This window comes from Prionailurus viverrinus, chromosome D2 (assembly GCF_022837055.1).
Source record: "Prionailurus viverrinus isolate Anna chromosome D2, UM_Priviv_1.0, whole genome shotgun sequence".
NCBI classification, from domain to species: domain Eukaryota; kingdom Metazoa; phylum Chordata; class Mammalia; order Carnivora; family Felidae; genus Prionailurus; species Prionailurus viverrinus.
This window is the reverse complement of record NC_062571.1, coordinates 72182093-72208292: the sequence shown is the minus strand read 5'-3', so window position 1 is coordinate 72208292 and position 26200 is coordinate 72182093. Positions and strand designations below refer to the sequence as shown.

The 26200-nt window shown below is 44.0% G+C and overlaps 1 protein-coding gene across 3 annotated transcripts in view; it reads left to right on the top strand.

Moving 5' to 3' along the window:
- Positions 1–26200, top strand: part of ABLIM1 (actin binding LIM protein 1) — a 299642-nt gene that overhangs the window by 58919 nt on the left and 214523 nt on the right. Inside the window, exon 1 of one of the 3 annotated variants that reach the window (XM_047826487.1) lies at positions 24414–24596. The exons of 1 other annotated variant lie outside the window; for it this stretch is intronic. In XM_047826487.1, coding sequence (XP_047682443.1) covers positions 24539–24596 — 58 coding nt within the window. In that variant the 5' untranslated portion in view covers positions 24414–24538. Of the gene's footprint in view, positions 1–24413; positions 24597–25290; positions 25404–26200 lie in introns of those variants that run through there. One more of the 3 variants, XM_047826500.1, reaches the window with a different exon arrangement.

Below are 26200 nucleotides of genomic sequence, written 5' to 3'. Positions count from 1 at the left end.
GCAAGTAACCCGTGTGTCTCAGGAAGAGGCCGCCATAGGAGAAACTGGCTTCTTCCTTCCCAGGCAGTTTCTTATACCAGGAGAATGTATCCTCAGCTACTCTTCTCCTCCTTATTAAATCCTGAGTCATGTGCCAAAATGCTCTGTCCAGTCAGCTTATGAAAATAAGCGGGAGAGAAGATGTGTAGTATTTCCTTAGTGGATGGAACTGTTGGCAAGGGAGGCACTTCATTGCCCTAGGGTTTGATTGGTAATAAGTAAGGACAAACTATAAAATCACTGATAGTTTTGTTGAGCAGATTCACACTTGCCCTACATCCATTGCCTTATAACAACTAGAAATAAGATGATTTCTGTTACTCTTGTTCTTGTGACGGGTAAAAATCCACTTGTGACAGGTGAATATATGATTCCTTGGGGCAGAGACACCTTATAGGGACTAGAGACTCCAAAACGGAAGAAGAATTGCCTGAATATTATCATTATAATCACCGACTGGCCTTTTTGGGCTTGCATGATAGTTATGAGCTTGTAGGCCATCTTTGAGTAGGACACATCAGAATGTCTTTGGACTGTTAAGGAGTGGGTGAGGGACAAGCAAATGTTCCAGAACTTCACCTTTTCTACAGAGATGATGGAACTCAAACAGGATGCAAGTAATGGACCCATGTATTTCCTTCTGCAAAGCTAAAGTGTGTGTTTTGTCAAGATTGCATTTTCTTTAATACAATTCTGATAGTTTCCAAAGCCCTACTGACTCACTTAACTCTGGATCAGTTGGGCCATTGAATCTGTGAAAGGAGTGGATAGGAAGTCTAGTGGATATCCTTGACCTGGGTAAACCATTTGCTTCAGAGAGTCACAGATTTTAGTTACACGGTTTTTCTTGCCCAAGTAGACGTGTGCGTGTCTTGTGCGTGTGTGTGTGTGTTCATGTGTCTCCATATGCGTGGGCGTGGTGGGGATGATGCTATATGTCGTTATTTTTGCTAATTAGGGGCAGATGCAGGTTTTATGAAGCCTGAAGCTTATATAATTTGAGGAGCCTCCTTTAGGTAAAAGAATGGCAAATTATGAATACAAAAGTAGGCATAAAAGGGAATGTTTGTTCAGGATGAGGAAAAACAAATCACAGGAAATACCAAATATTTTTAAAGGCCAATGATCAAGTATCAGAAAACATAGAATAACAGACCGTGAATAATCATATGATGACGTGCCTTTATAATAATTTTCCCCCTCCATTTTCAGTGCATACTCTTTGATCACCTCTTCACGTGACAATGGTTTTCTAATATTTTCTGTGTGGAGAAAAGAAAAGTACGTTTGTCCTCCTTCTAACATAGTGTGTCAGCATTTGTGTTACTGCTAGCTGGAATACATAAAACGAGCAGTATCACCGCTACAGTTTGGGGTCTACAAAACCCAGAATTTTGGTCAATTCTATTTCACACAGTGCTCACTTAAAAATATCTGCTAGATTTCTAATTCTATCTGTTTCATTACCAAGTATATTCATGATAGGAGAGAACCCCTCTGCTTCTGACTTTACATGTCTGATTGCTGGAAGATTCTTTTCCATAGACCGTTTTTCTCCTTTGAACGATTCAACCTTTGTTTCCCTCCTAGTACCTGTGTCATTCTTGTGCTGGATGCCATGGGCCACTGGGACACATTTGTATCATATGACCACGGGTCTCACATCATCATGTCATGACAGGAGGTGAGTCAGCGTCACAGGTGGTGGGAGTGTTCCTGAAAGTCCTTCTTACACTTTGCAATAATAGCCAGCAATCGTGTGACCAAACCCAGAAGTGACCGTGAACCCCAGAGATATATCCCATGAAACCCTGAACTAAACATTTCTGACTCGGCTTCTCCACAGCCAGATTCTTCAAACATGGCCTGTGCCACGTCAGTACAAACCTACAGAAGGGGTGTGCACGGGGGTCAATGTGCAAAGAGATGACCGTCTTAAAAGAGTTTTTTTTAAGGATCCCGATTAAAATATCTGTGTGTGTGTGTGTGTGCGCGCATGCATGCACACGCACAAATTTGATGAACATGTGACCATATGAAAAATATTAGGGCTCCTCCTAGGACTTTGAAAGGTGTCCTTGCAAGGGAGAGTCCCTGAAGCTTAAGCATCATTAGCCTCATGGTAAAACCACTTCTGTTAATTATATTAGAAAGCTTGTGGGCTCCCTCACTCAACCGTGAAGAAACTGACCCTAGATTTTTATTATTACCTTGAGTTGACTTTTAGGATAGGTAGATTTTATGGCTTCCGTTCCCTCTTCCCTCCCACCCTCTTCCCTCACTCCTTCCCTCTCTCCCTTCCTTCCTCTCCTTCTTCCCCAAATATAGGGGAGAGAATAAGTGTTTCTTTTTAAAATTGATGCATCTGCTATGCTTTCCTTCACTTTTTTTTTTTTTTTTGCATTTTTTCCACTTTTCCTTCTCCCCTCGCTTGACCTCTTCTTTCACCAGAAATACGCCATTTTCATGTGTGTCACTTCTGCCTCTACTTACCAGTCCCATATGGTTCGGGGTCCCATGAAAGGAGGGTCCCTCACTCTTGCCTTAGGCTTGGCAAGATGTTTGCGGCAGAGAGAGTCCGGGAGAGGACTTGACAGGTGGGAGGAAACATTTTCGGGGAAGCATCTGCTGTTTTTTAGGCCAAGAGTTTTTGTGCCAGCTTCGGAGGGTGAGGCTGCCACCCCGTCACACGATGGCCTTGGGACGCTGCCCGTTGACATGGTTTTGCCGCAGAGCGTGCCCGCGGCTGGGTCACTTCTGAGATAGCTCAGCATGCTTTTCACCCTTGTCATCCTTCTCTTCGTCCTTCCTTTTGAAGACACCTTTTTTCCTGGTGGCTAAAGAAGCTTTTAATATGGTTTCCCGTCACCAACACAGTGGAGTTGTCCAAGTTTTGTCTGCACCACCACAGGTGGACCGATAACACGACCCGCCATCCCAACAGGCTTTGCAGACTAGCGATGAGCAAAAGAGCGTAGTGAGACCCGTTGAAACCTCTGTTGGTGATCAGTTGGCAGTAAGTGACTGGTATTCGGGAAGATTTGTCCTCGAAACCAAAACCAAATCCTAACAACTGGAGAACACTGAGGTATCGTGGCCTCTGACTGCAGTGGCCATAGAGTTGCCGTTAGCCATACGTGGCTATTGAGTATTTGTTGAAGAGACAGTATATTTTGATATGTTGGCTTAGATGAAGCGGTTGTTGTAATTAATCTCACTTGTGTTTTTCTTTTTAAATGCGGCTATGAGGAAAACTTAAATGACATCAGTGGCTTGCGTTAATTTTCTATCAGCAGAGCTGGCCTCCCATGTGCCATTCTGTATGTGTGAAAGTGTATAGGCTTCCTGGAAGTCAAGGGAGATGATGTTCTGGTTTTCCATGGGACTAGGCAGGGTTTTCAATCTTTTTTTTTTTTTTTTTTTTTTTACTGTTGGACAAAATTCTGAAACATTTAACAAATCAGAGTAGCAGGCCATTCTCTTTATATAGACTTAGGATAATGAAACTCCTTGGGGGATGTAGCAGGTCACGCAAGAGACCTTGTTCTGAAAATATTTCCCCTGAAGGTCATCTCTTATGACCTTTCTTCTGCCGATCCTAATTGAGCAGTTGCCTTGGATGTCTTTAGCCTCAGGCGTCATCATGTTGGTGTCTGTGTTTGCTTATCCCCAAACCACCCCCAGCTCCTTTTTCCTTCATCCTTATTCATCAGGTTCAACCTCTGTAAACAGTGTTTTTGGGAACCTTCCCTCCAGTTTCCACTATTCCAGGTCTTTGCCTTTCCCTCCTAGTTTGCATCCTGCCCACGAGGGACCTGTCGCCTGGCGAATCATAGCAAGATCCTCATGGGCGCCCACAGTTGACTTTGGGCTATAGGATGATGGCCAGCAAGCACACTTGTTGACTTCATAGCCTAATCTTAAGCGTTTGTCAATAAATTGCTGCTTTAAAACATGGCTCAGGCTGGTACGTTTCAGATACTTCAGTGAGCTCAGAAAGGTTTGGCACAATTACCCAATCCTTTGAAAAAGTCTTAAGACTAGTATACATGAAAGGAATTATAAAGCAGCTTTTCTATTTTGGCTTATGAACTCTTCATGAGTTTGTCTTTGAGAATCAGAACTCACTGAAGTTGGACTTGACTCCTTATTAGAGTCAGTGATCCACTAAATATTTATCCTTGGAAACAATCTGTGGATTCTCTTTGTAGAAATAGCCTATAACGAAGTGTACTTTCACTTTTCCGGGCATGCCAGAAAAAAGACATTGGACCCCACTGCCGCTCAGGATGGGGGAGACTGATTTGCCCTGCCATTAAGTTAATCTTTTTCCCCCTCAGAATGAGCAAAGGCAGGCTTTGCCGGTGAGTCACTTTATTGAAAATGATATGAAAAATAAATGGGCTATAATCAATTTAAGGAAAGCTTGAAATTGGGCGTTAGGAAATCTCTGCCAATATGTAATGCATATCCTAGCTTCTCATTTAGTAGCCGGCTACAGCAGCCTTATAGATAATCTCCTTTTTGAAAATATTCTACTGAGAAGCACTATCCGCTTAATTTTTCATAGGTTGTATGGTAACAATTTAAGCTCTCGTTACTCCAAGGTACCTTAGAGATGTAATGTTGTGAGAGAGAGTGTGTGTGGCAGAGGGAGACAGAGGGAGAGAGGGAAGGAAGAAGAGGGAGAGAGAGAGAGAGAGAGAGAGAGAGAGAGAGAGAGAGAGAAACTGTTCGAGTCATTGAGTACCTAGAAAAGTCAAACCACAGAAATGCCTGGTGAATCACAGGTAGCAGCCTGAATTTAGACACAGAGTCTCACAGGCATAGAGTGTCCCTATTCTTCAAAAGTCGGTCCTTGCTGATCCAACCACACTGTTGAGAAGTGGTTCATGTTTCATGGGAGCATAAGTCTAGTAGCTTTTGTCTTCCAGCATTCCTGGACACGGGAGTATACACTTCACACACTAGTTCTACAAAGAGAATCCACAGATTTCTCTGGGGATAAAGACTGAGTGAGTACATTGACTCTAAAAAGGAGTCCAGCTCACTCTGGGGAGAAGGCTTGCAAGTGTCATGTGACAAGCTGATCCTCCAGTAGAGGGTGGTAGTGGACCATGCCCCCAGCCCTGGTTTGGGAGCCTTCTGCGCTCTGCTTAAACGAGTGAACTGAGAAGCTATTTTAATTAAACATCTTATTCTCAAGGCACTTGATGTGAACGAAGACCAAATTCAACATATAGAACGTGTAATGTGTAAAGCACAGGTCAGGTACTTGGGAGGCAATGAAGAATGAACTCTGAGCTGCTGAGGCAGCTCAGAGGGCAGTCTTCCTGTGGTCTTTAAGAGCGCGGGCTTGGGACACAGCTTGTGCTGGGATCCTGGTGCTGCCACTGAAGGCTGTGGGACCTTAGGAAAAGTTGTTTCATCTTTCTCAGTCTTTGGTTTCTCGTCTGTAGAATGGGTACAATCATGCCTACCGCTTCTTCCACCATTCCTGAAAATATACATCCGTTGGAAGACACACACAGAGACAAGTGATCCTATAACGTAAATGTGCTACAATTGAGGTTAGATAAACCGCCATAGTGACAGAGGTAGAGTGATGAATTAGAGTAGGATCCAAAGGGACAGCTTCAAGGAAGAAGTGGTCATTGAGCTTTGTGTTGAAGGTGAGTAAAATCCTTTGGATCAGTAGGTAAAGAGTATGTCTGTGAAGGGAGTTGAAGGGCGTTCCGGGCTGGAGGCACATAGATGATTTTATTTTGTTGATATCTAAGATCGTCGGAATCATAGTGTTTCACAAAGGCGGTTCCATACATGGTAACTAACAAGTTTTACTCAGCACAAATTATATGTGGGAGAATTTCCCTATTACCGTTTACAAATGTCTGAATTAGTTTATCTAGATACTCCTCAAATTCGTGGGGCGCCTGGGTGGCGCAGTCGGTTAAGCGTCCGACTTCAGCCAGGTCACGATCTCGCGGTCCGCGAGTTCGAGCCCCGCGTCGGGCTCTGGGCGGATGGCTCGGAGCCTGGAGCCTGTTTCCGATTCTGTGTCTCCCTCTCTCTCTGCCCCTCCCCCGTTCATGCTCTGTCTCTCTCTGTCCCAAAAATAAATAAAAACGTTGAAAAAAAATTTCAAATTCATGTATTTAATTTTTTTTTAACGTTTATTTATTTTTGAGACAGAGAGAGACAGAGCATGAACGGGGGAGGGTCAGAGAGAGGGAGACACAGAATCCAAAACAGGCTCCGGGCTCTGAGCCGTCAGCACAGGGGCCTGATGCAGGGCTCGAACTCATGGACCGTGAGATGGTGACCTGAGTCGAAGTCGGCGCTCAACCGACTGAGCCACCCAGGGCGCCCCTCAAATTCATGTATTTAAAAGCAATAATGGTATCTGATATAATTTCTATTTAAGAAATTAACAAATGAAGTAATCATTTAAATACTATTATTCTTAAGAATGAATGGTTTGAGAGCTTCTGCATTTTAATTGGTGAGGGTGACTTACTATTTATGTGAACACTTTTAGTGATACTGAGTGTTATGCAAGTTTAAAGTGTTTTTACTTTTTCTTACGTACTCTTCAATGTACAGTCATGACAGATCATCAGTTAAAGGCAAGAAATATAGAAAACATTGATGTTAAAATACAAGCAGGTCATTTTTATCATTCAAATGTGTAATTCTGCAAACTCTATTCTCAAGTAGATATAAGTTGTACTCATCTAATTAAAAGTCTCCTATAACTCATTGAACTATCTATGGTATTTCAAAAGCCAATGTTTTAGAAAGGTAATATATTAGTGATTGTCTGCAATGTCTCTTTTTGATTACTAGCTATAAAGACTTCCTTCATTTACAATGTTGTGTTGAGAGAGAAAGCTTGAAAATAGAAGACTGAAATCTTAGTTTTTAGCTTGTCATTCAAACAAGAAAGCATAAAAAGAATAAAAATCAGCCAGTTGAATTTTTTAAGCTCAAAATATTAGAGTTCTAAACATCTGATCACGTTGCTGTAATATAAAGTTAAAATTCGGTGAACGTTTTTTACTCTGTATATGTTTGAAGATTTCTCTCATAAAAATAAACAAAATAATATATAATGACCCTCACATAGCCATCGTTTAGTTTCAACAGTCATTAATATTCTGTTCTTGTTTTATCTAAACTTCTACTCCCCTTATTATTTTTTTAGACTTTTTTTGATGTTTATTTATTTTTGAGAGAGAGAGAGCAGGGGAGGAGCAGAGAGAGGGAGACAGAGAATCAATTCCAAGCAGGCTCTGCACTATTCGCTCAGAGCTCGATACAGGGCTCGAACTCAGGAACCATGAGATCATGACCTAAGGGAAACCACGAGTCAGATGCTTAACCATTCAGGAGCCCCCCTCTATTGTTACTTTTTAAAGGTATAATTGATGGACATTGAAATGTACAGATCTTGCCTACACAATTTTTACAAATGGATACATCATGTAACCCATACTTTTATCACAATATTGAATAGTTCCGTATCTCTAGATAGTCCCTATGTCCCTTGGCAGAGAAGTCTCTTATTCCCAGACAACTACAGTTCTAGTTACATTTGCTTGTCTTAGAATTTCATATAAATGAATTCATACATTATGTACCATTTTTTGTAGGGTTCAGCATAAGGACTGTGTGATTCATCAACATTGTTGCATATAGAAATAGTTTATCCCTTTATATTGCTGCGTAGTATTCCACTGTAAAGCTATGCCACAGTTTGTTTATCCATACTATTCATAGACGGTTGACTTGTTTAATTTTGTGGCTAACGTGAGTAAAGCTGCTATGAACATTCTCAATGTCTTTTTGTGGATTTGTGTTTTCATTTCTCTTAGATAACCATACAGATGTAGAATTAGGTCAAAGGGTAGGTGTACATTTAACTTTATAAGAAAATTCCAAACCTTTTTTTTCCCCAAATTATCATGATATATTCTCATTAGCATTGTATTAGTGTTCTGGTTGTTTTATATCCTCACTAACATTCAGTACTTTCATTGGGTATAGTGGCATCTTATTGTGATTTCAGTTTGCATTTTACTGGTGGCTAATTATTTGTGAACTTTTTCATGTACTCAATGGTCATTTGCTCATCTATCCTTTTTTTTTTAGGTTTATTTATTTATTAAGAGAGAGTGAGAGAGAGCACGCACATGCACATGAACCAGTGGGGGAGGGGCAGAGAGAGAAGGGGACAAAGGATCCGAAGCGGGCTCTGTGCTGACAGCAGAGAGCCCAATGTGGGGCTTGAACCCACAAACCATGAGATCATGACCTGAGCGGAAGTTGGATGCTTAACTGACTGAGCCACCCATGCATTTGCTTATCTGTCTTTTGAAGTGCCTGTTCAGCTCTTCCCCCCCCCCCCCCCGCACTTTTTTGATTATGTTGTTTGTCTTCTCGCTTTGTAGGATTTTTAAAAAGCATTCTGGATAGAAGTTCTTTGTCCACATTATGCTTTACAAATTTTTTTCCTGGTAGCCTGCTGTTTGCCCATTTATTTTCTTAAGAGTGTCTTTTGATATAAAGAAGTCTTCATTTTGATGAAGTTTGATTTATCAACTTTTTATGGCTTGTGTTGTTTGTATCCTGTCTGATAAAACTTTGCTTAGCCCTAGGTAACACAGGCATTCTCTTTTCTTCTAAAAGGTTTACAGGTTTAGGTTTTAGGTTTCCATCTATGATCCAGCTTAGAATAATGTTGTGTGTGCTGTGAGGTAGGGATTGAGGCTCATTTTTCCCCCATGGATGCCAATTGCTTCAGCATCATTTATTAAAAAGACCCCTTCCTTCATTAAATCGCACTGGGGCCTTTGTGAAAAGTCAATTGATCATATGATATGCAATGAATTAACTTATTGCTTATACAATCTGGAAATGTATTAGGGAATCACTTATATGTGGAATCTAAAAAAAAAAAAAAAATCCAACTCATCAAAACAAAAAGTACATTGTTGGTTCCCGGGGGTGGGAGAAATGGGGAGAGATTGGTAAAAGAGCACAAACTTTCAACTGTAGGTTTAATAAGTTCTGAGGATCAAACATATAGTGTGATGACTGTAGCTGGTACTGCTGTAATGTATAACTGAAATTTGCTAAGAGAGTGGATCTTAAACATTCTCACTGGGGGAAAAAAAGGTAGCTATGTGATGTATTAATGAACTTGAGGGTGGGAATCTTTTATACACCATGCCATCCCGGTGTATACTTTAAATACCTTACAATTTTATTTGTCAATGATTATCTCAGTGAAGCTGGAAAAAGAAAAGAATAGATTAGCTTGGTAGAATCCTCTGGTAGAATTAAGAATATGATCACTCAGGGGCGCCTGAGTGGCTCAGTTGGTTAAGCTTCCGACTTCACCTCAGGTCATGATCTCGTAGTTCATGGGTTCAAGCCCCGTGTTGGTCTCTGTGCTGACAGCTCGGAGCCTGGAGCCCGCTCGGGATTCTGTGTCTCCCACTCTCTCTGCCCCTCCCCTGCTCTCACTCTATCTCTTAATAATAAATAAATGTTAAAAAAATATTTTAAAAAAAGGATATACTCACTTAAGTAACTTTTTTGCCTCCTTCTGTCTTGGAACTGGACAGCACCTTGCAACAATGTAGTAAAATATCACAACCAGTATATTGACCTTGATTCAGTCCAGACACAGAACAGCTCCACCACCGCAAGGATCCTTGTGTTTGCCCTTTTATAACATATGTAACTGTCTTGGACAAGTTTAGTTTTTACTCTCAGTGGGCACCACTGTAATTGTAATAATATTCTAAGTAACTCTTACACTTCTTTCAACAATATTTCTTAACTAGATTTAATACTCATGTCCAGAGTTTCATTAGTTTTAAATTTACGATTGGTTGTCTTTATACCTCTAAATGACGTGCTGGTTTTCTTCTGACTTTAGACAATACCCCTCGACTCCCTGGGATATAAAATGAGCGAGTTAGCCCCACTCCCTATCTCTTTTTCCTCCAACCCCCATTTGCCCTGCCTTCCCACTGCTCTCTGCTTACCCTGTCAAGGTTTATAATATTCGAAATCTTCTAACTTTTATGCTTTCTTATTCATTATAAGTTGATTTTTTAGCTCTGAAAACCAGCAGAAAGCATTTGTAATATTGAAATTTTGTAAATGTTCTTAACTTCAGAAGGGGTATGTGATTGGACCTGTCGAGAAGGAATTATAATTTTGTGCACTCAGTCTGTTTTACTGTGAGGGAATGTTCTGGCATTATTATCAAAGCATCATCATCAAAGTGCCCTTTTCCAAAATTCTTTTTTTTTTTTTTTGCTCAAAATTATGTTATTTTTTAGTTTGCTTCATATTTGGACTGTGATTTTCTTCTTCAGATTTTTAATTTACATACAGCTTTTAATTCCAGCTCTTGTTTCTTTTTGTAAGCAAAATGTATGTGTCAATAATATCACCACGATCTTCCACCCTCTTAATCATACTAACTTGTTGAATGAAATATACTTTCTTAAAGACTCTTTCTTGGAGCCCTCTGACCATGTTCTAATTTGGACTCACTGGCTTCTAGATCTATTGCAGAAAAGCCATTATGGGATTCCCACCCCTCCCCATTTGACTCTTAACCTAATTCTACGTTTTCTTGGAATTAGTAGCTTTATGTTTGAAGATTAATTTTCCCTTCTGTTTGAGTTAAGCTTCAGCTAATTTTTTCAGTAAGGGTGCGTGAGAGGTCCCTCGAATCCTTGCATGTCTGAAAATGTCTTACTTTGCCCACATGCTTGATGGACCTGGTAAAGATATCCAGATGCAAGGCTGTGTTTTCCTTAAAACCTGAAAGGCTTTTTGTTCTAACTGTCTTCTGACATCCAGAGACTCGGCCAAGTCTGGTGGCGGCTTGAATCCCTTTCTTTCTTGGTAACCTGATTTGGTCTCTGATAGATACTCTTGATCTCTTTGTAGATATTCTCTGTACCTTCAGAATTTTGAAATTCCACCAGGACCTGTCTTGTAGTTTATCTTTTTTCTTCATCTTATTTGGCACCTGGCTTCTCCAATTCTACGTGAAGACCAATGTCTCCAGGAGTGGGGAATTTTCTTTTATTATTTTCTCCCCTCTGCTTTGTTCTTTTTTTCTGAGACTCCTAATAAATGGATGCTATAGACACTGCTCATCTCTCTTAATTCTTCTTTCATATTGGCAATGCCTTTTATATTTTGCTCTACCTTGTTGGAGATCGTGACATTTTCTTTCTAGCCTGTCCATTGCATTTCTTTTTATTTTCATAATGATTTTTAATTTCCCAAAACTCTGTTTATCTCGGGCCCCTTTAAATTTTTCCCCATTTTAATTCCATGGATGCAATGTGTTCTCAAATACCTTAGAGGTATGACTTGAGTGTGAATTTGTACTTAGGTCCTCTCATGTTGCATAAATTGTATGTTTTCTCTAGAATCCTGTGGTTGTATTTTCATCTTGGTCCCACTTTGTGCTGTTTGTTTTCCTGAAACATCTAGTAATTCTTAGTCGTTTCTTCATCTGTGTTAATGAATTAATAAGGAAATTTCTATTTGGGGGATTAATTTTTTTGTTTCCTCACTGGTGTTATTTTCCCCTATAGTTGTGTGGGTCTGCATGTACAAGAGGTTTCTAAAATGTAATCTTTAATACATTTAATATATTAATCTAAAATAATTTTTACTTTAATTTTTTTTAACGTTTATTTTTATTTTTGAGAGAGAGAGTGAGAGAGCGAGACAGAGCATGAGCAGGGGAGGGGCAGAGAGAGAGGGAGACACAGAATCTGAAGCAGGTTCCAGGCTCTGAGTTGTCAGCCCAGAGCCTGACATGGGGCTCGAACTCACAAACTGCAAGATCATGACCTGAGCTGAAGTTGGACGCTTAAGCGACTGAGCCACCCGGGCGCCCCCAAAATGATCTTTTAAAACCCTAAGGAAGATTATAGCATTTTATATTAATATGAACGGGTTTTGAGAACCAACGTTAAAAATTGATGATGTAAAGAATGGCTGGATTACTGGGCCCCTGGGTGGCTCAGTCTGTTGAGCCACTGACCCTTGATTTCAGCTCAGATCATGATCTGAAAATCCCAGAAATCCTGAAATCCCAGAGTCTTGGGATTGAGCCCTGTGTTTGTCTCTGTGCTGAGCGTGGAGCCTGCTTGAGTTTCTCTCTCTCTCTTTCTCTGTCTCTCTGTCTCTCTCTCTCTCTCTCTCTCTCTCTCTCTCCTTCTGCCCCTGTCCCCACTGGCATATCCACTTTCTCTCTAGGAAAAAAAAAAAAAGCTGAATTACTAAAATTGAAATTTAGAGCAATCTAAGTTAAGGTTTATTAGATTAAACGATGCATGTGGGTTTTCTTTTTTCACAGCAAGTGCCACTCTTGCTTTTGTCTTGCTCTGTTCTTATTGCGTCGTGATTTAGGTGCCCACGAACACATAATGTCCAATCCGTTGTTAGAAGCCGTTTGCACACGCCCTGCATGAGCCCGGAACCTCCTGCCGTGCTCGCACCGGGTTGATTTTTTTCCTCCCTCCTACTGGCTGGCATTTGCTGGTGCGAGTGGGCCAGCCTGGGGCTGACTCTGGCCGCTTGGCTGTCCTGCTGTGCGGGACAGCTGTCCAGGAAGCCCAAGGTGGGGGCGCCGGCCCCCCAGGACTCACACACCCCCTGCTCCCCGGGGCACGAGAGGCCTCGCGGGCTGCCAGATCCCAGCCCTTCATTCCAGCGTGTACCGATACGTACTCCGGAGCAACCGTTCATCTCTGACCCAGACTGTTTTACGAGCAGCGCTCACACCGTTTAAAAACCCCCGTCAGCGTGACCTTCCATAAGCATGTGAGGAGAGGGGGTGGGGAAGAAGATAGGCCACATGGTAAACGGTGAGGCCAGGGATTGTTGGTCTCTGATAACACAGACCGGAAAAGCAAAGGTCTGGCCTGGAACCCTGTTCTCTTCTTTCCTCCTGCGGAGTGCTCCGAGTCGTGGGCCTGAGAGGTTCAGATCACTAGGAATTCATGTGCTTACTGAACCCAGACTGGGGGAGTCGGCCTCAGCGCAGCACTAGGGTTTGGTGAGAATGGACGACAAGGTCCCGTCGGCGTGTGTTATAAGCTGGATTGCGTCCTCCCCAAATTCACATACCGAAGCCCTTCCCCCACCCCAGTACCTCAGAATGTGGCCGTTTGGGGAAATTGGGTCCTTAAAGATGCAATTGTTAAAGTGGGGTCATTAGGGCGGTCTCTCGTCTCCCATGACCGGTGTCCCTGTAAGAAGAGGAAATTCGGACACAGGGAGAGACAGCAACTACGTGCCCTGGCAGAGCAACGGGCGTGTGAGGAGCCCAGAGAAGACTCGAGTCTGCAAGCCCAGGAGAGAGGCCTCTGAAGCCAAACCCGCCGGCCGACACCTTGACGCTGGACCTCTGGCCTCCGGAACCGTGAGGAAAGGCATTTCTGTTGCTTAAGAGCCCCAGTGTGTGGTAGGTGGTGGTCGTGACCCTCACACACTGGTACAGAATCCTAAGCCAACGAATCCTGACTCCTTTCCCTGCTGCCCTCAGGGATGAAGATGGAAAGTCTGGGGGGGCCTGGACGGTAGCCCCGACCTCTTGATTCTAAAACCGGTGTCTTTGGGGCACCTGGGTGGCTCAGTCGGTTAAGCGTCCGACTTCGGCTCAGGTCACGATCTCGCGGTCTGGAGTTCGAGCCCCGCGTCAGGCTCTGGGCTGATGGCTCAGAGCCTGGAGCCTGCTTCCGATTCTGTGTCTTCCTCTCTCTCTGCCCCTTCCCTGCTCATGCTCTGTCTCTCTCTGTCTCAAAAATAAATAAAAACATTAAACAAAATAATAAATAAATAAAACCGGTGTCTTTGTCTTTCCGATGCTGGCGCTATCAGGGAAAGATTCGGACGAATCTCGCCGAGTCCTCAGCGATTTGGGGTCAAAGATGTATAGAGCCGTAGCGAGGGAAATCAAGAGAGACCGTAATTAGAATTTCACGGGTGCGCGAGAATAATTGTGCGGGGTGTCAACTGAGAAATGCGACCAGTTGCCACAAATGATGGCGATACGGGGCGCCTGGGTGGCTCGGTCGGTTGAGCGTCCGACTTCAGCTCAGGTCGTGATCTCACGGTCCGTGGGTTCGAGCCCCACATCGGGCTCTGTGCTGACGGCTCGGAGCCTGGGGCCTGCTTCTGATTCTGTGTCTCCTTCTTCTCTCCGCCCGTCCCCCACTCGCACTCTGTCCCTGTCTCTCAATAACGACTAAATGTTAAATTTTTTTTTTTAATCATGGCAGTGAAAATCTGGATGTTCTGGTTTGCCAAAGACTCTGACACCCCAGTGGGCTACTGACCGCTGAGATGAAAATTGGAAGCCCTTTGGTTTGGTTGTGCAAAGCTTCCTGAATGGAAACTGTCCTTTTCACTTCATATGGGGTTTCCCTCCCCGTGTCTTCAGTGCCGTTGCATTATCGTTGGCATTTCTCGCAGCGGAATTCTTTAATTTGAAAAACCTGAACCCTCATGGACCTAGTTCCGACCTCAGTCTCCGGCTGTTGATTCTACATAGCTCTTGCACCCCGTGCTCTCAGTTTTCCTTACAGAAAAAGGGAGATACTTGCTACTCCCCATGTCACAGAGATGTGATTTGGATGTTGTAGGCATTAATTTGTAATAAGAGAGTGGACTTCAGAAAGGCCCTTTTCCCCCATCGAACTTGGCCTTGAGAAAGTGTGATGTTGCCTCCCTGAGCCTGGGTTCCCTCATCTGTGAAATGGGGATAGTCATGCCCACTTGGAAGGGCAATGCGAGTAACCCAGCAAGAACATATGGAAAGCACCTTGTGTTAATCCTCGCGTACGTAAGAGCTTGGTAAGCGTTAGCCATCGACCGATGATCATGATAATGACATTTTTAAATCATGGACATGATTAACAAGCGGTGACTTTGTGGCTCTGGATGCTGTCCTGAACTATCATTCTGTCCCATAAGAGGAACATCTGCCTTGAGACTCAGGTTAGTGAAACTAGGTAACATGAGGGCTAATGGACAGAGGTGTAGGATTTAGGATAATGTATGGAAATGTAACTATAGAATGAGGTCTTCTACCTTTCACCCACAAACGGTGAAATCACAGTAGATGCCATAAAGCAGCCTTTCGCCAGCTTTTACACGCATGTAAATTGCCTGGAGACCTCGTTAAAAGGCAGGTTCTGATTTGGTAGGTGGGAGTAGGGGCTGGTGCTGAGGTTGTACAGTTCTCGAGAGTTCCCAGGTGACGGCCATGCTGTTGCCCCAGGGGTCTTGGAACAGTAGGGCCCTAGAGTAGATGGTAAGGCTGACTAGGATCCCAGTTGGTTTGTAAACTCCACTATTATCAACCAATGGTTATTTCCTGTTGATTTACCTTAAACTTCAGAACAATTTTGTTTTCATTTCTCTTTTTAAATTGGCAGGGGTCTTGCTACTTCCTTGCCCTGGCCTCTCTGTCTAGTACTTAATTTAAAAAAAAAAAAAAAAGAATAACTACGATAATAACTAGTATTTATACAGAGGTCACTATGTACCAGGAACTGTTTATTTCGATTCTCAGAATACCCCATAAAGTAGGTGCCATAGTTATCCCCCATCTTACAGGTAAGAAAACTGAGGCACACATAGATAAAATAACTTGCTCAGAGCACTCACGTGGTGCATGGCAACCAGGATCATTTTGTGAGTTTATGTAAAGGAGCCCGGTGTAAATGAGAGCCCTTAGGAATAGCTGGAATGGTTCACTCTAATTTATCAGTTTTTGTGACTCCCACTTTGGTTTCCTCACGTTTTACAAAATGCACGTCCACCCTGCTAAAGCCAGTGACTGTGGCGTTTATTGGAAAGGCAATCCCAGACTACCTGCAGAGGCCTGGAATTGTGGAGGGCACCTGGGGCTAGACCCCACACCGTCAGCTCAGCTGTGGTTTGCCCAGTAACAAAAACTTTGAGCGTGAAGGTCACAGTAAGCAGGACAGATCCTGCTTCCACCTAATGTGAGTGTAAATTCAACCTTTATCAACGAAATGTGACTTCTTTTTTTTTTTAATGTTCACTTATTTTTGAGGGAGGGAGAGAGAGCGAGAGGGAGTGCGCATGCGAGCAGGGGAAGGGCAGAGAGAGGGAGACAGAGGAGGAGTCAAAGCAGGCTCTGCCCTGACAGCAGAAAGTCCGATGCCAGGCTGGAAATCAGGAACCATGAGGTCATGCCCTGACCCGAAGTCGGATGCTCAACCGACTGAACCACCCAGGTGCCCCCTCCCCAATATTATTTTTTATTGATTTCCATTAAACTTAAGAAAGTTTTCATTTTTCACTTTACATTGGCAGGACTCTTGCCACTGTCCTGCCCCCACCTCGTATTCTAAAAATGCCAAAGTAAGAATAAGAATACAGATAAATATTAGAATAAGAACAAGAGTAAGACCACCAGCACACCTGCAAGCCTGCACTGTAGGGCCGTGGGCGGTTCCGGCAAGAGCCGCAGCGGGCAGACCTGAGCGCATTCATGGACAAGGACAGGGGGCCTGTCAGTTGGGGGCTGTGCACTTGGCAGTTCGGGGATAGCACGTGCAGCGGAGAATGCTGCCGAGAGTCTGTGGCTGTTGTAACCCCTGCCTGAACCGCTCACTCATCCTGGGACCTGGGACGAGTCACTAACTCACTGACCTTCCTTCTCCTCCTTTCCAAAATGGAAAGAATTGACAGGATGTGCATTTTTCAAAGAGTATGTTTTGTTTTTAGCTGTGGAACCCTTTCTCCCAAGAAAGGCTCATCTGGAAGCTCAGAAAATGAAGCAGACGAGGGGCAGTTTCTTCGGTGCAAGTTGGGGTGGAACCCAGAATCAACCCTACACCCCCAGTCCCTCACCAAACCCTGAAAAGCCTGATTATGCATATATGAGCTTCAAAACACCCAGACTAGATGATCTAAAGGCCCCCCAAGTTCCACACCCTCTTGGTCTGTGTGCTTAAAGGAAGGGAACACGGGGTGTCCAGAAGCTTCTGTTTGCAAGGGATGTTTGACTGCTAAAGGCAATTTTGTCTTGACCCCAGAGGTTGGATTTTAGGAAGCCTAAAAACATTTAGCAAGGCATCCGCAGTGTTGGCTTATTTTGAAAGGCTTAATGCATGCCGTTGTTTTTGCTGCATCCTTAAAATGCCTAAACTAGACTTACCTCTTGAGTTTGGAACAGGGTGGAAAGATTTTTGTTTTGACTTTCGATTGTATGTGTAAAATTGTCATATCTGTAGTTAGAGACTTGTCCAACTCCCTTTGGATTTTCAAAGGAAAGTTGAAAGTGGGCAGAGACAAACCATTAAGACTTTCAAAAGTCAACGACTTTGACTCTCAAGGAAAGTCTTTGGAATAATTAGTCTGCATGAGACCATAAGTAAATGGTTGCTTGCATTAGAGACTAAGTATGAATGTTTTACTGTCAGTAAACTGTGAAGTAGGTGGGATCATACAGAATGTTAAATGAAATTTACAGTTCCCCACACTAAGCTGCGAAGTTGAATCAGAGCCAGTGGTTTGAAGAGGCGTTCTCATCCTTATTGAAATGTGGCGTATTTTCTCTTCCCACTAACTTTGAATGTAGCTTCCAAAGAGGTGGAGGACCAGCGCGGGAGTCATACACACGGTGGAAGGTATAGGTGAGATGGAGCGATGTAGTAGCATTGCCAGGGCAGGTATGTGTCTTTTGGGTGTTTATTCTGTTTTCTTATGCTCCAACAACAAAAAATGCTGCCTTCCGTGTATAGCGCAGTCATTAAATGTCCTCCTTCATCCCCTAGGGGTGAAGCTACGTGTGAATGAATACTTTGCGCTTACTGTGCTCATATATCACTTGTGGGCCGAGTGGTAATTAGTGTAGAAATTATAAAAATCCCGACTCTCGCAGGGCGCCTGGGAGGCTCAGTCAGTTAAGCGACCGACTTCGGCTCAGGTCATGATGTCGCGGTTCGTGGGTTCGAGCCCTGAGTCGGGCTCTGGGCTGACAGTTCAGAGCCTGGAGCCTGGTTTGGATTCCGTCTCCCTCTTTCTCTGCCCCCTCCCCTGCTTGCGCTCTGTCTCTGCCTCTCAAAAATAAACAAACATTAAAAAAATTAAAAAAAAAATCCAGACTCTAGTAAATCATTATGATTTAACCTAATCTTTGATCCTCTTACCACGAAAGCAGGGTAGAATCTCTTCATTCTGCAGTAATTTTCTTCCATTCAGACTTTATCTTCACCACTTTTTCAAAGGCACAGAAAGATCGGAATTCCCCACTTCCTACAGCTTATTTATATCAAATGAGTCACTGAAGAGAAATGCCTGTTGCTTTTGTAGGGGATACAGAATACCTTTTAATCCCGTTTCCCAGCTAGGCAGGTGGGTGTGAGAGTCAACGCAGACGAAATGATAAGGGGGTGAGGAGATAACAAGTCCCTTGCTGTCAACTCCTTAGCTCTGGGTGGACAACAGAGAATTCTGTTCCTACTTCTTGCCTCTTTGTTTGAAAAGGTTTGCATGCAACAACAGATGTTGGCGAGGATGCGGAGAAAGAGGATCTCTTTTGCGTTGTTGGTGGCAATGCCAGCTGGTGCAGCCACTCTGGAAAACAGTATGGAGGTTCCTCAAAAAACTAAAAATAGAACCACCCGACGACCCAGCAATTGCACTACTAGGCATTTATCCACGGGATACAGGTGTGCTGTTTCGAAGGGACACATGCACCCCCACGTTTATAGCAGCACTAGCAACAATAGCCAAAGTATGGAAAGAGCCCAAATGTCTCCCGATGGATGAATGGATAAAGAAGATGTGGTATATATATATACAATGGAGTATTACTCGGCAATCAAAAAGAGTGAAATCTTGCCATTTGCAACTACGTGGATGGAACTAGAGGGTATTATGCTAAGTGAATTAGTCAGAGAAAGACAAAAATCATAGGACTTCACTCCTATGAGGACTTTAAGGGACAAAACAGATGAACATAAGGGAAGGGAAACAAAAATAATATAAAAACAGGGAGGGGGACAAGACAGAAGAGACTCATAAATATGGAGAACAAACTGAGGGTTACCGGAGGGGTTGTGGGAGGGGGGATGGGCTAAATGGGGAAGGGGCACTAAGGAATCTACTCCTGAAATCATTGTTGCACGATACGCTAACTAATTTGGATGTAAATTTTAAAAAGTAAAAAATAAAATACAATAAAAAAAGGAAGAACTCCATTGAAATATTTGTAACCTTAATAAATTGAATATTTCTTTATCAAGAAAAAAAAAAAGAAAAGGTTTGCATGAACAACATCCCTGATATTGGTTAGGTGGTAATTGTGGGTTTTTTCAGCAGGACAACGGGGCGAAGGCTGAGAGAAGTTCAGACTGAGTCATTGCATCACATCTCACTATAGTCCCTGATCTTCTGCCTACACGCGGTCTTGAGAAAAATTACTTTCTCTCTCGGCTTCATTTTCTCATCTGTGAAAGAGGAATTAGTAACACCCGTCTTCTACGTCCTTACCTTCTAAGGTTGCTGTGAGGAAAAAACTGAGAGAGGCACGTGAGAAATGCTTATCATAGTCCCTGGGACAGAATAACCATTAGGAAGATAGCGGCCCCATTTCGGGGTTGTGGCAGCAGATGTCAAGAGGCATCGTCACGCAGTGATTGGGATAAGCAGAAGGTCAGGTGACGGAGCCCCACGTACTAACTACCCTGTCCCATCCAGCGTATTGTTTCATGTGGGGACTCCAGTGTCTGTGTGCTGGAGATTTTGTCTCAAATCCTTTTTGACAAATAGTGGCCCCCCCCCAAAAAAAGGAATAAAGAAAGGGAAAATAAAAAGAGAAAAAGAAAGAGAGGGAGGAAGGAGGAGAGAGAAAGGAGAGAAGAAAAAGCTGACAGAAAATATGGGCAAACTCTGTCAGCTCTCACGTCTTCTGATGTAGATAGACCAGGAGATAGACCAGGTTATTAGTGGCCCGCTTTCTAGATTTAGAAGACAGCTTGGTGATTTGCCCAGGATCGTTGGTGAGTTAGCAATAGAGCCAGGCCAAGCATTTGGGTCTTCTGCCTCCCCCTGGTCTAGTGAGTGTTGGTTGGCAACTCCAACCTGAACATGGAAGGCTAATGGGCATAAGGTGTGGGGAGCAGTCTGCCATGTTGGTTCTCCCCTCACCACAGCCCTAGCGGAGACCAGCGCTAGCCATCGGCTGGGTCTCTTTGTGAATGAGATTAGTTCAGGAGAATCTCATGAAAACAGAAGATGGCTCAGAAAAATGATTCTTTCAACATCAATAATAAGAATGCCCCTCCTCCCTGTCCCCCGTTCCCCACCACACACGTTTTTCCGTATTTAGACTTTTTGCCAACAAGCATTAGCAGCCGTTGGGTATATGCTAACTCTTCTAGTGCTAAACTCGTGTTTTGGATCAACCCTTCATAATTTCAGGTGTGGAGATGGCTTGGCATTTTCTCTGATGTAACGATCCCTCCCTGAGCTGTTTTAGGATTTGTGAGGAAACTTTTAGCATCCAGAGTGTGGCCTCTGATTCAGAATCCTTGTGCCCAAGCCCCAGCTGTGTCTCTCATGGTGGGGGGGGGGGGGGGGAGTGACCTTGGACAATTTCTTTAACTTCTCTCGGCTTCAGTTGCCTCATCTTTGAGATGGAGATGGTAACGGGGCCCTGCCTCGGAGAGTTAGAAGAAATCCGTGAGGGAGTCTCTGTTCAGTGCCTGCAGAGAGTGAGCTCAGTAAATGTGAGCTATGACTAGTGATGAGGCTGTTCTATCTGCAATTTACAAAGCTGATAGACATGACCATATGTAATCTGCGTTGATATTATTTTAGTAAAGCCCGTAAAATTTCATTTCCCGTCGTAACGATCATTACATGGGATCCACCTGGAGATCATAAGCAGAAACTAGGCTTGATAGCACAGAGACAGTCGTGTGATGTCAAGACCGTTTCTAGATTCAGCCACCAGCAAGAGCGCTTTGTGTTTAAGAGCTGAGCGAACAGCGGCTTCTTTTAGTTCTTAAAGTTGATCCTTCCAACGGAGTCACATTGCTGAGCTTGGAATGGCGCCAGCGATCCGGGCTGCTAACAGAGTTATCATCAGAATCCAAGCTAAGGGAAATGACAAGTGAGTTCTTAACTTTTTTTTCCCTATGCCTTTCTAGTTAGGGTCTGGAAGGGCCTTCTTCCTTATTGAATATGACCTTTGAAGAAATGTAGTTTGCGTCTTTCCCAACGGAATCAGCTTTCGCATGGAATTCAATTTGCTGTATGTTTCTTTCTCTTCTGCTGAGTTTGAAAGGTGAGGTCAGTGCCCCGTGAATGTTTTGCTCCCGATAACCTGCTATTTTTCTCTCTCAGCTCTCGTCGTAAATTGTATTATGGTAGGCCTCATCTCCTTGGCCAGGTCTTTTAACGTGATCTGTTGTCAGATGTCCTGTTTGCCAAGAGAACATGGGCATCTCTGTCACCAGAGTGTGGTAGCATGCTGGGGACCGCACCTTCCCTGCAGTTGGAGCCAGGCACTGTGGCCCGTTGAAGCCCCCCGAACAGCAGAACTGAACATTCCCAGGCAGAATTGACCTGCTTGTACATTCTCTGCAGCCTTGAGAAAGTCCCTAAATGCCTCTGGCTTTCAGATTTTTCATCTCTGATGCTATGAAGTGAGTGATCTCAAAAATCCCTTCTAGCATTCTTCCTATGAACGGCGTGTTGTGCTAAGTTATGATTTGTGCCGGGGCTAAGGTTCTCTGGCCAAATAAATTTAGGAAATGCTTCTTACCCTATTCATCTCTTACAGAGTTAACAAGGCACACATGCCTATTAATGTCTCTGAGAAGTCCTGTGGTTAAGAAACCTGTCTAACGATGCACAATCAAGCATTTCTTGACTGTAGGTGAACACGCAAATGAAAGCGTTTTTTACTTATTAATTTTGCTGACTGATGACCGCTTTCCTGGGAAGAGTTTCGAGGGGTTCTGAGGGAGACACTTGTACTCCAGGTTCCTAAATGACTGATACAAGGAAAAGAACACACAGCAGTATCCCTGATCTTGAAATGACCTTGTAGAAGTACTGTTGCCATGTTAATTAGAAAATCATTGTGCATTTTAGTTTCTTATTATGTTTTCAGTTTGTTTACTTTGAGAGAGACAGAGACAAGTGCGAGTGGGGGAGGGGCAGAGAGGGAGTGAGAGAGAGAATCCCAAGCAGGCTCCGGGCTGCCAGCACAGGGCTCGATGTGGGGCTCGGACCCACGAAACTGCAAAATCAGTACCTAAGCTGAAACCAAAAGTCAGACGCTTAATCAACTGAGTCACCCAGGCTCCCCTGTTGTTGAACATTTTAAACAGTCTTTAAGCAGTTGGTTTCTGGGTTCTAATAAATCACAAGTATCGGAAGCCAAATCTGGGGGGTTCATGGCTTGGAAGGAACTACTTTATGGGCTAACTGTTCAAAACGCCAAAGTTTCAATACTGGATTGCCCCTGGCAGCCTTCCGTTGCAAAAAGGAAAGAACCCATGCAAGTTGCTTTCAACTAGAGTCCCGGTTTGGCCCCAGAAAATAGGTCGCGCACTACACATGGTTTCTCCTCCCCCCTTTCCTTTAAAATCCAGTAGGAATCAGAATCTGAGATTTCAAGGGAGTAGAAAAAACCAGCTTCCATTACATTTGAAACAAAGCTTATTTAAAAAAAAAAATGTAGTCGTGGGGCACCTGGGTGGCTCAGTCCGTTAAGCGTCCAACTTCGGCTCAGGTCATGATCTCGTGGTCTGTGAGTTCGAGCCCCGCATCTGGCTCTGTGCCGACAGCTCGGAGCCTGGAGCCTGCTTCGGATTCTGTGCCTCCCTCTCTCTGCCCCTCCCTTGGTCTCTCTCTCTCTCTCTCTCTCTCTCTCTCTCAAAAATAAACATTAAACAATATTTTATGCAGTCATGAAAGACTTTTGTTCCATCATTTGGTAGAATCCCAAGACACTCAGCAAAAAAACATTCGGGTGAAGCATGAAATCACAGTCATGAGAATGTTAGGCATTAGGCATAATCAGAAGATTTCAATCAATGTGACTGGCCTTTCGGCAGCAGCTGACAAAAGTCAGCTCTGCAGATGCCAAGCATTTTATCGATGAGTGGTCCAGTTGTGATACCGTGTCTGGCGCCTGGTGCTTCGGCCAAGTCAGGAGGACATTATCAAAGGCACAGAGTTCCAGGCAGTGGCCTGGACTAGGAGGAGGGCCGATGGGGTAATCCGGGAGCATGGCTATCTCCAGAGCCATTTCAAAACAAAACCAAAAAGCCACCTACACAAGGAAGAAAGTAAGCCGGGGACGTGCAGTTAATCAAACTTTGCATTGAAACAAGTGATCCTGTGGTCTTTCCTTCCAGTGGATAGATTATGGGCTTTCGATTAACCTGATATCTCAGAATGGGTGCTGGTGCCTGTGTCTTTATGACCGTTATTAAATGTTTACCCTCACGCTTAAAACAATTAGACCAGTTTCCTTCCTCGTGGCCCCGTAAATGTATCCGACGCTGGGGATATTTATCCGAAGTGTCTTTTTCCATTTAAACTGGCTCCTCATAACGTTTCCATTTTGCAAAAGCCCTGGTGTTCAAAAAAGGCTGGACCGTGGGTGGCAGGTAATCCAACCCAGCATCAGGGCATTCTGGACTAAAGGGAAAAATGCCTCTTTCCTGAGCCTTTCCGGATGAGGTCATTGTTTTCAGACAGCCTGTACCTAATATAAACGGGCTCAAAGTCCATGGCTTGCCTCATACCAGTGTTTTGTCAGGGAACAACATCCAAAGCCACGAGGAATAGTCAGGCTGCTAGTAAAAGGAACCCCCCGGAGTTGGAGTATTTTTGTGAAATCCTTGTATTTTAAAAAAAAGCAGTAAGAGCCCATCTGGTGAGATAATAATTCATTAAGTGAAAAAAGAAGGCAGAAGGCTTGGGAAGATCAATCTTTTCTCTCCTGGCCTCATGTGTTTGAGTTATTGTGAAATGATGGGGACCAAAATCTGGATTCTGGATTGTGCAGAATGGAGGAAAATCCTAGGACTCTTCTGGGCGTATTTTAATGGTGGCTTCCCAGGAAGGATGGTTTTCTGCAGGTGAAAGGATGTGTTCTTAAGACTGGTCTTTAGAATTGGTAGGAGACAGAGCAGGGAGAAGGGGGTGAGGATTCTGTATGGGAGGAAGGAGCTCGGATCCTGCAGGAAACTTCTCGTTCTTCCTGAGCTGGCTGCGGCACACCCTCTGGATGGCACACCCCTCTCTGGAGTCCAGCTCAGCCCACGAACTCCTGGGAGGAACGCCAGGGCGCCAGCCTTTCCTTTGAGGAGTGGATGTAGTCCTTCCGTGTGCCCAGCCACCTCGCGAAGAAAAGCTGAAATCTTAGCTCTAAGGTTTGTGCATGTAAATGACCTGGGAGCAGACTGAGTTCATGGATCCTCATCAAACGGTCGAAGACAACCAAGGTTTGTTTGACTGTTCATTTTGTAAACCTGGCCACATGTGCCGCCTGGGGTAGACCACGTCTTTAGAGATGGGGACAGGGGCGTCTGGGTGGCTTAGTCAGTGAAGTGTCCCACTCTTGGTTTGGCTCAGGTCATGATCTCACAGGTTTGTGGGATCGAGCCCCGCTTTGAACTCTGCTGGCAGCACAGAGCCTGCTTGGGATTCTCTTGCCCTCCCTCTCTGCCCCATCCCCCGCTCACTCGTGTGTGTGTGTGTGTGTGTGTGTGTGTGTGTGTGTGCGCGCGCGCGCGCACTCTGTCTCTCCCTCTCTCTCTAAATAAATAAATATTAAAAGAAAAGTAAAAAAAAAAAAAAGGGAGAGATTCAGGGACATTTCCATTGGTTAAAATAGTTTTATGCTTATTATAATACGTTAATACTCTGTTTATGTGCATAATATGTTTTTGTATAAAATACATATATATCAGCATATTAATATAATGGGGTTTTACAACCAACATGAGCATTTTGTAGCAGGAATCCAGCTAAATTAAATTAACTTTAGATTGGTTTGTTGAAGCGCATTTTTTTTTATTAAAAAAAATTTTTTTATGTTTATTTAATTTTGAGAGAGAGAGAGAGAGAGAGAAGAGAGTGACAGAGCGTGAGGAGGGGAGGGGCAGAGGAGGAGGGAGACATAGAATCTGAAGCAGGCTCCAGGCTCCGAGCTGTCAGCACAGGGCTCGAGATCACGACCTGATATAGAACGCTTGAAGACTGAGCCAACCCAGGTGCCCGGAGCACTTTAAAAAGAGCCCTTAGTGACTGTGAGTAAATCTGTGATTCCCCTTTCTGCTCCCGTACTCTCTTTTTCTTTTATAACCCATTTCCATGACAATACTTCTGTGTTAACTTAGCTTTGAGATGAATTCTTTCCTTTTTATGAAGCAGTTTTTCTGCCCCTGCCTGAGGCACGTAGGTGCTTTGATTTTGGAGGCCATCTCTAGAAAGCTTCCCCTTACAGTTGTGTTTTGTGGGAGTTTGTTCCCCGGTGAGGCTGGCTTCAGGAGTGACCCAGCTTATCCTGATCAGCGTCGCCAGGGACTGGCAGACAACTCCCCAACTTCAGAGGCGGCCCGACACAATCTTTTGGGCTGCTCCATCGAAACCACCAGACTGTGTCGATTCATTTGATGCTTCTTTTGAGGCTGGACCCCTTAAGATAAGGGATGGTGACTTATTTTGGCTTCTGGCGAATAGGCTGGTGGGTAAATCCGTGGAAGGCAGAGACGCCCTGGACCCTCCCACCTTCGCTTGTGATCACGCTGCTCTTCTCGGTTTACCAGGCCCTCCAGTGAGCTCGGGTTTGCCTTCCTACCCGGGACAGGTGGGACCGGGGAGCCCGGCCGCGTTGCACTTCACAAGTACACGCTTGTTGAGACACACACAGGGACCGCAGGTTGGCACACTCTATACGTGATGAAGTGTTCGTGCTGGCTTCTTGTGCCGCGAAACTTTCTCCGGCAAATGAACATTATTTCGAAAGACGGCGCTGACTTAAAAATCTGGAAATGTTTCATATTCTTTATTGACCTGCCTTAGACCTTTCCTGGGAAGACAAAAG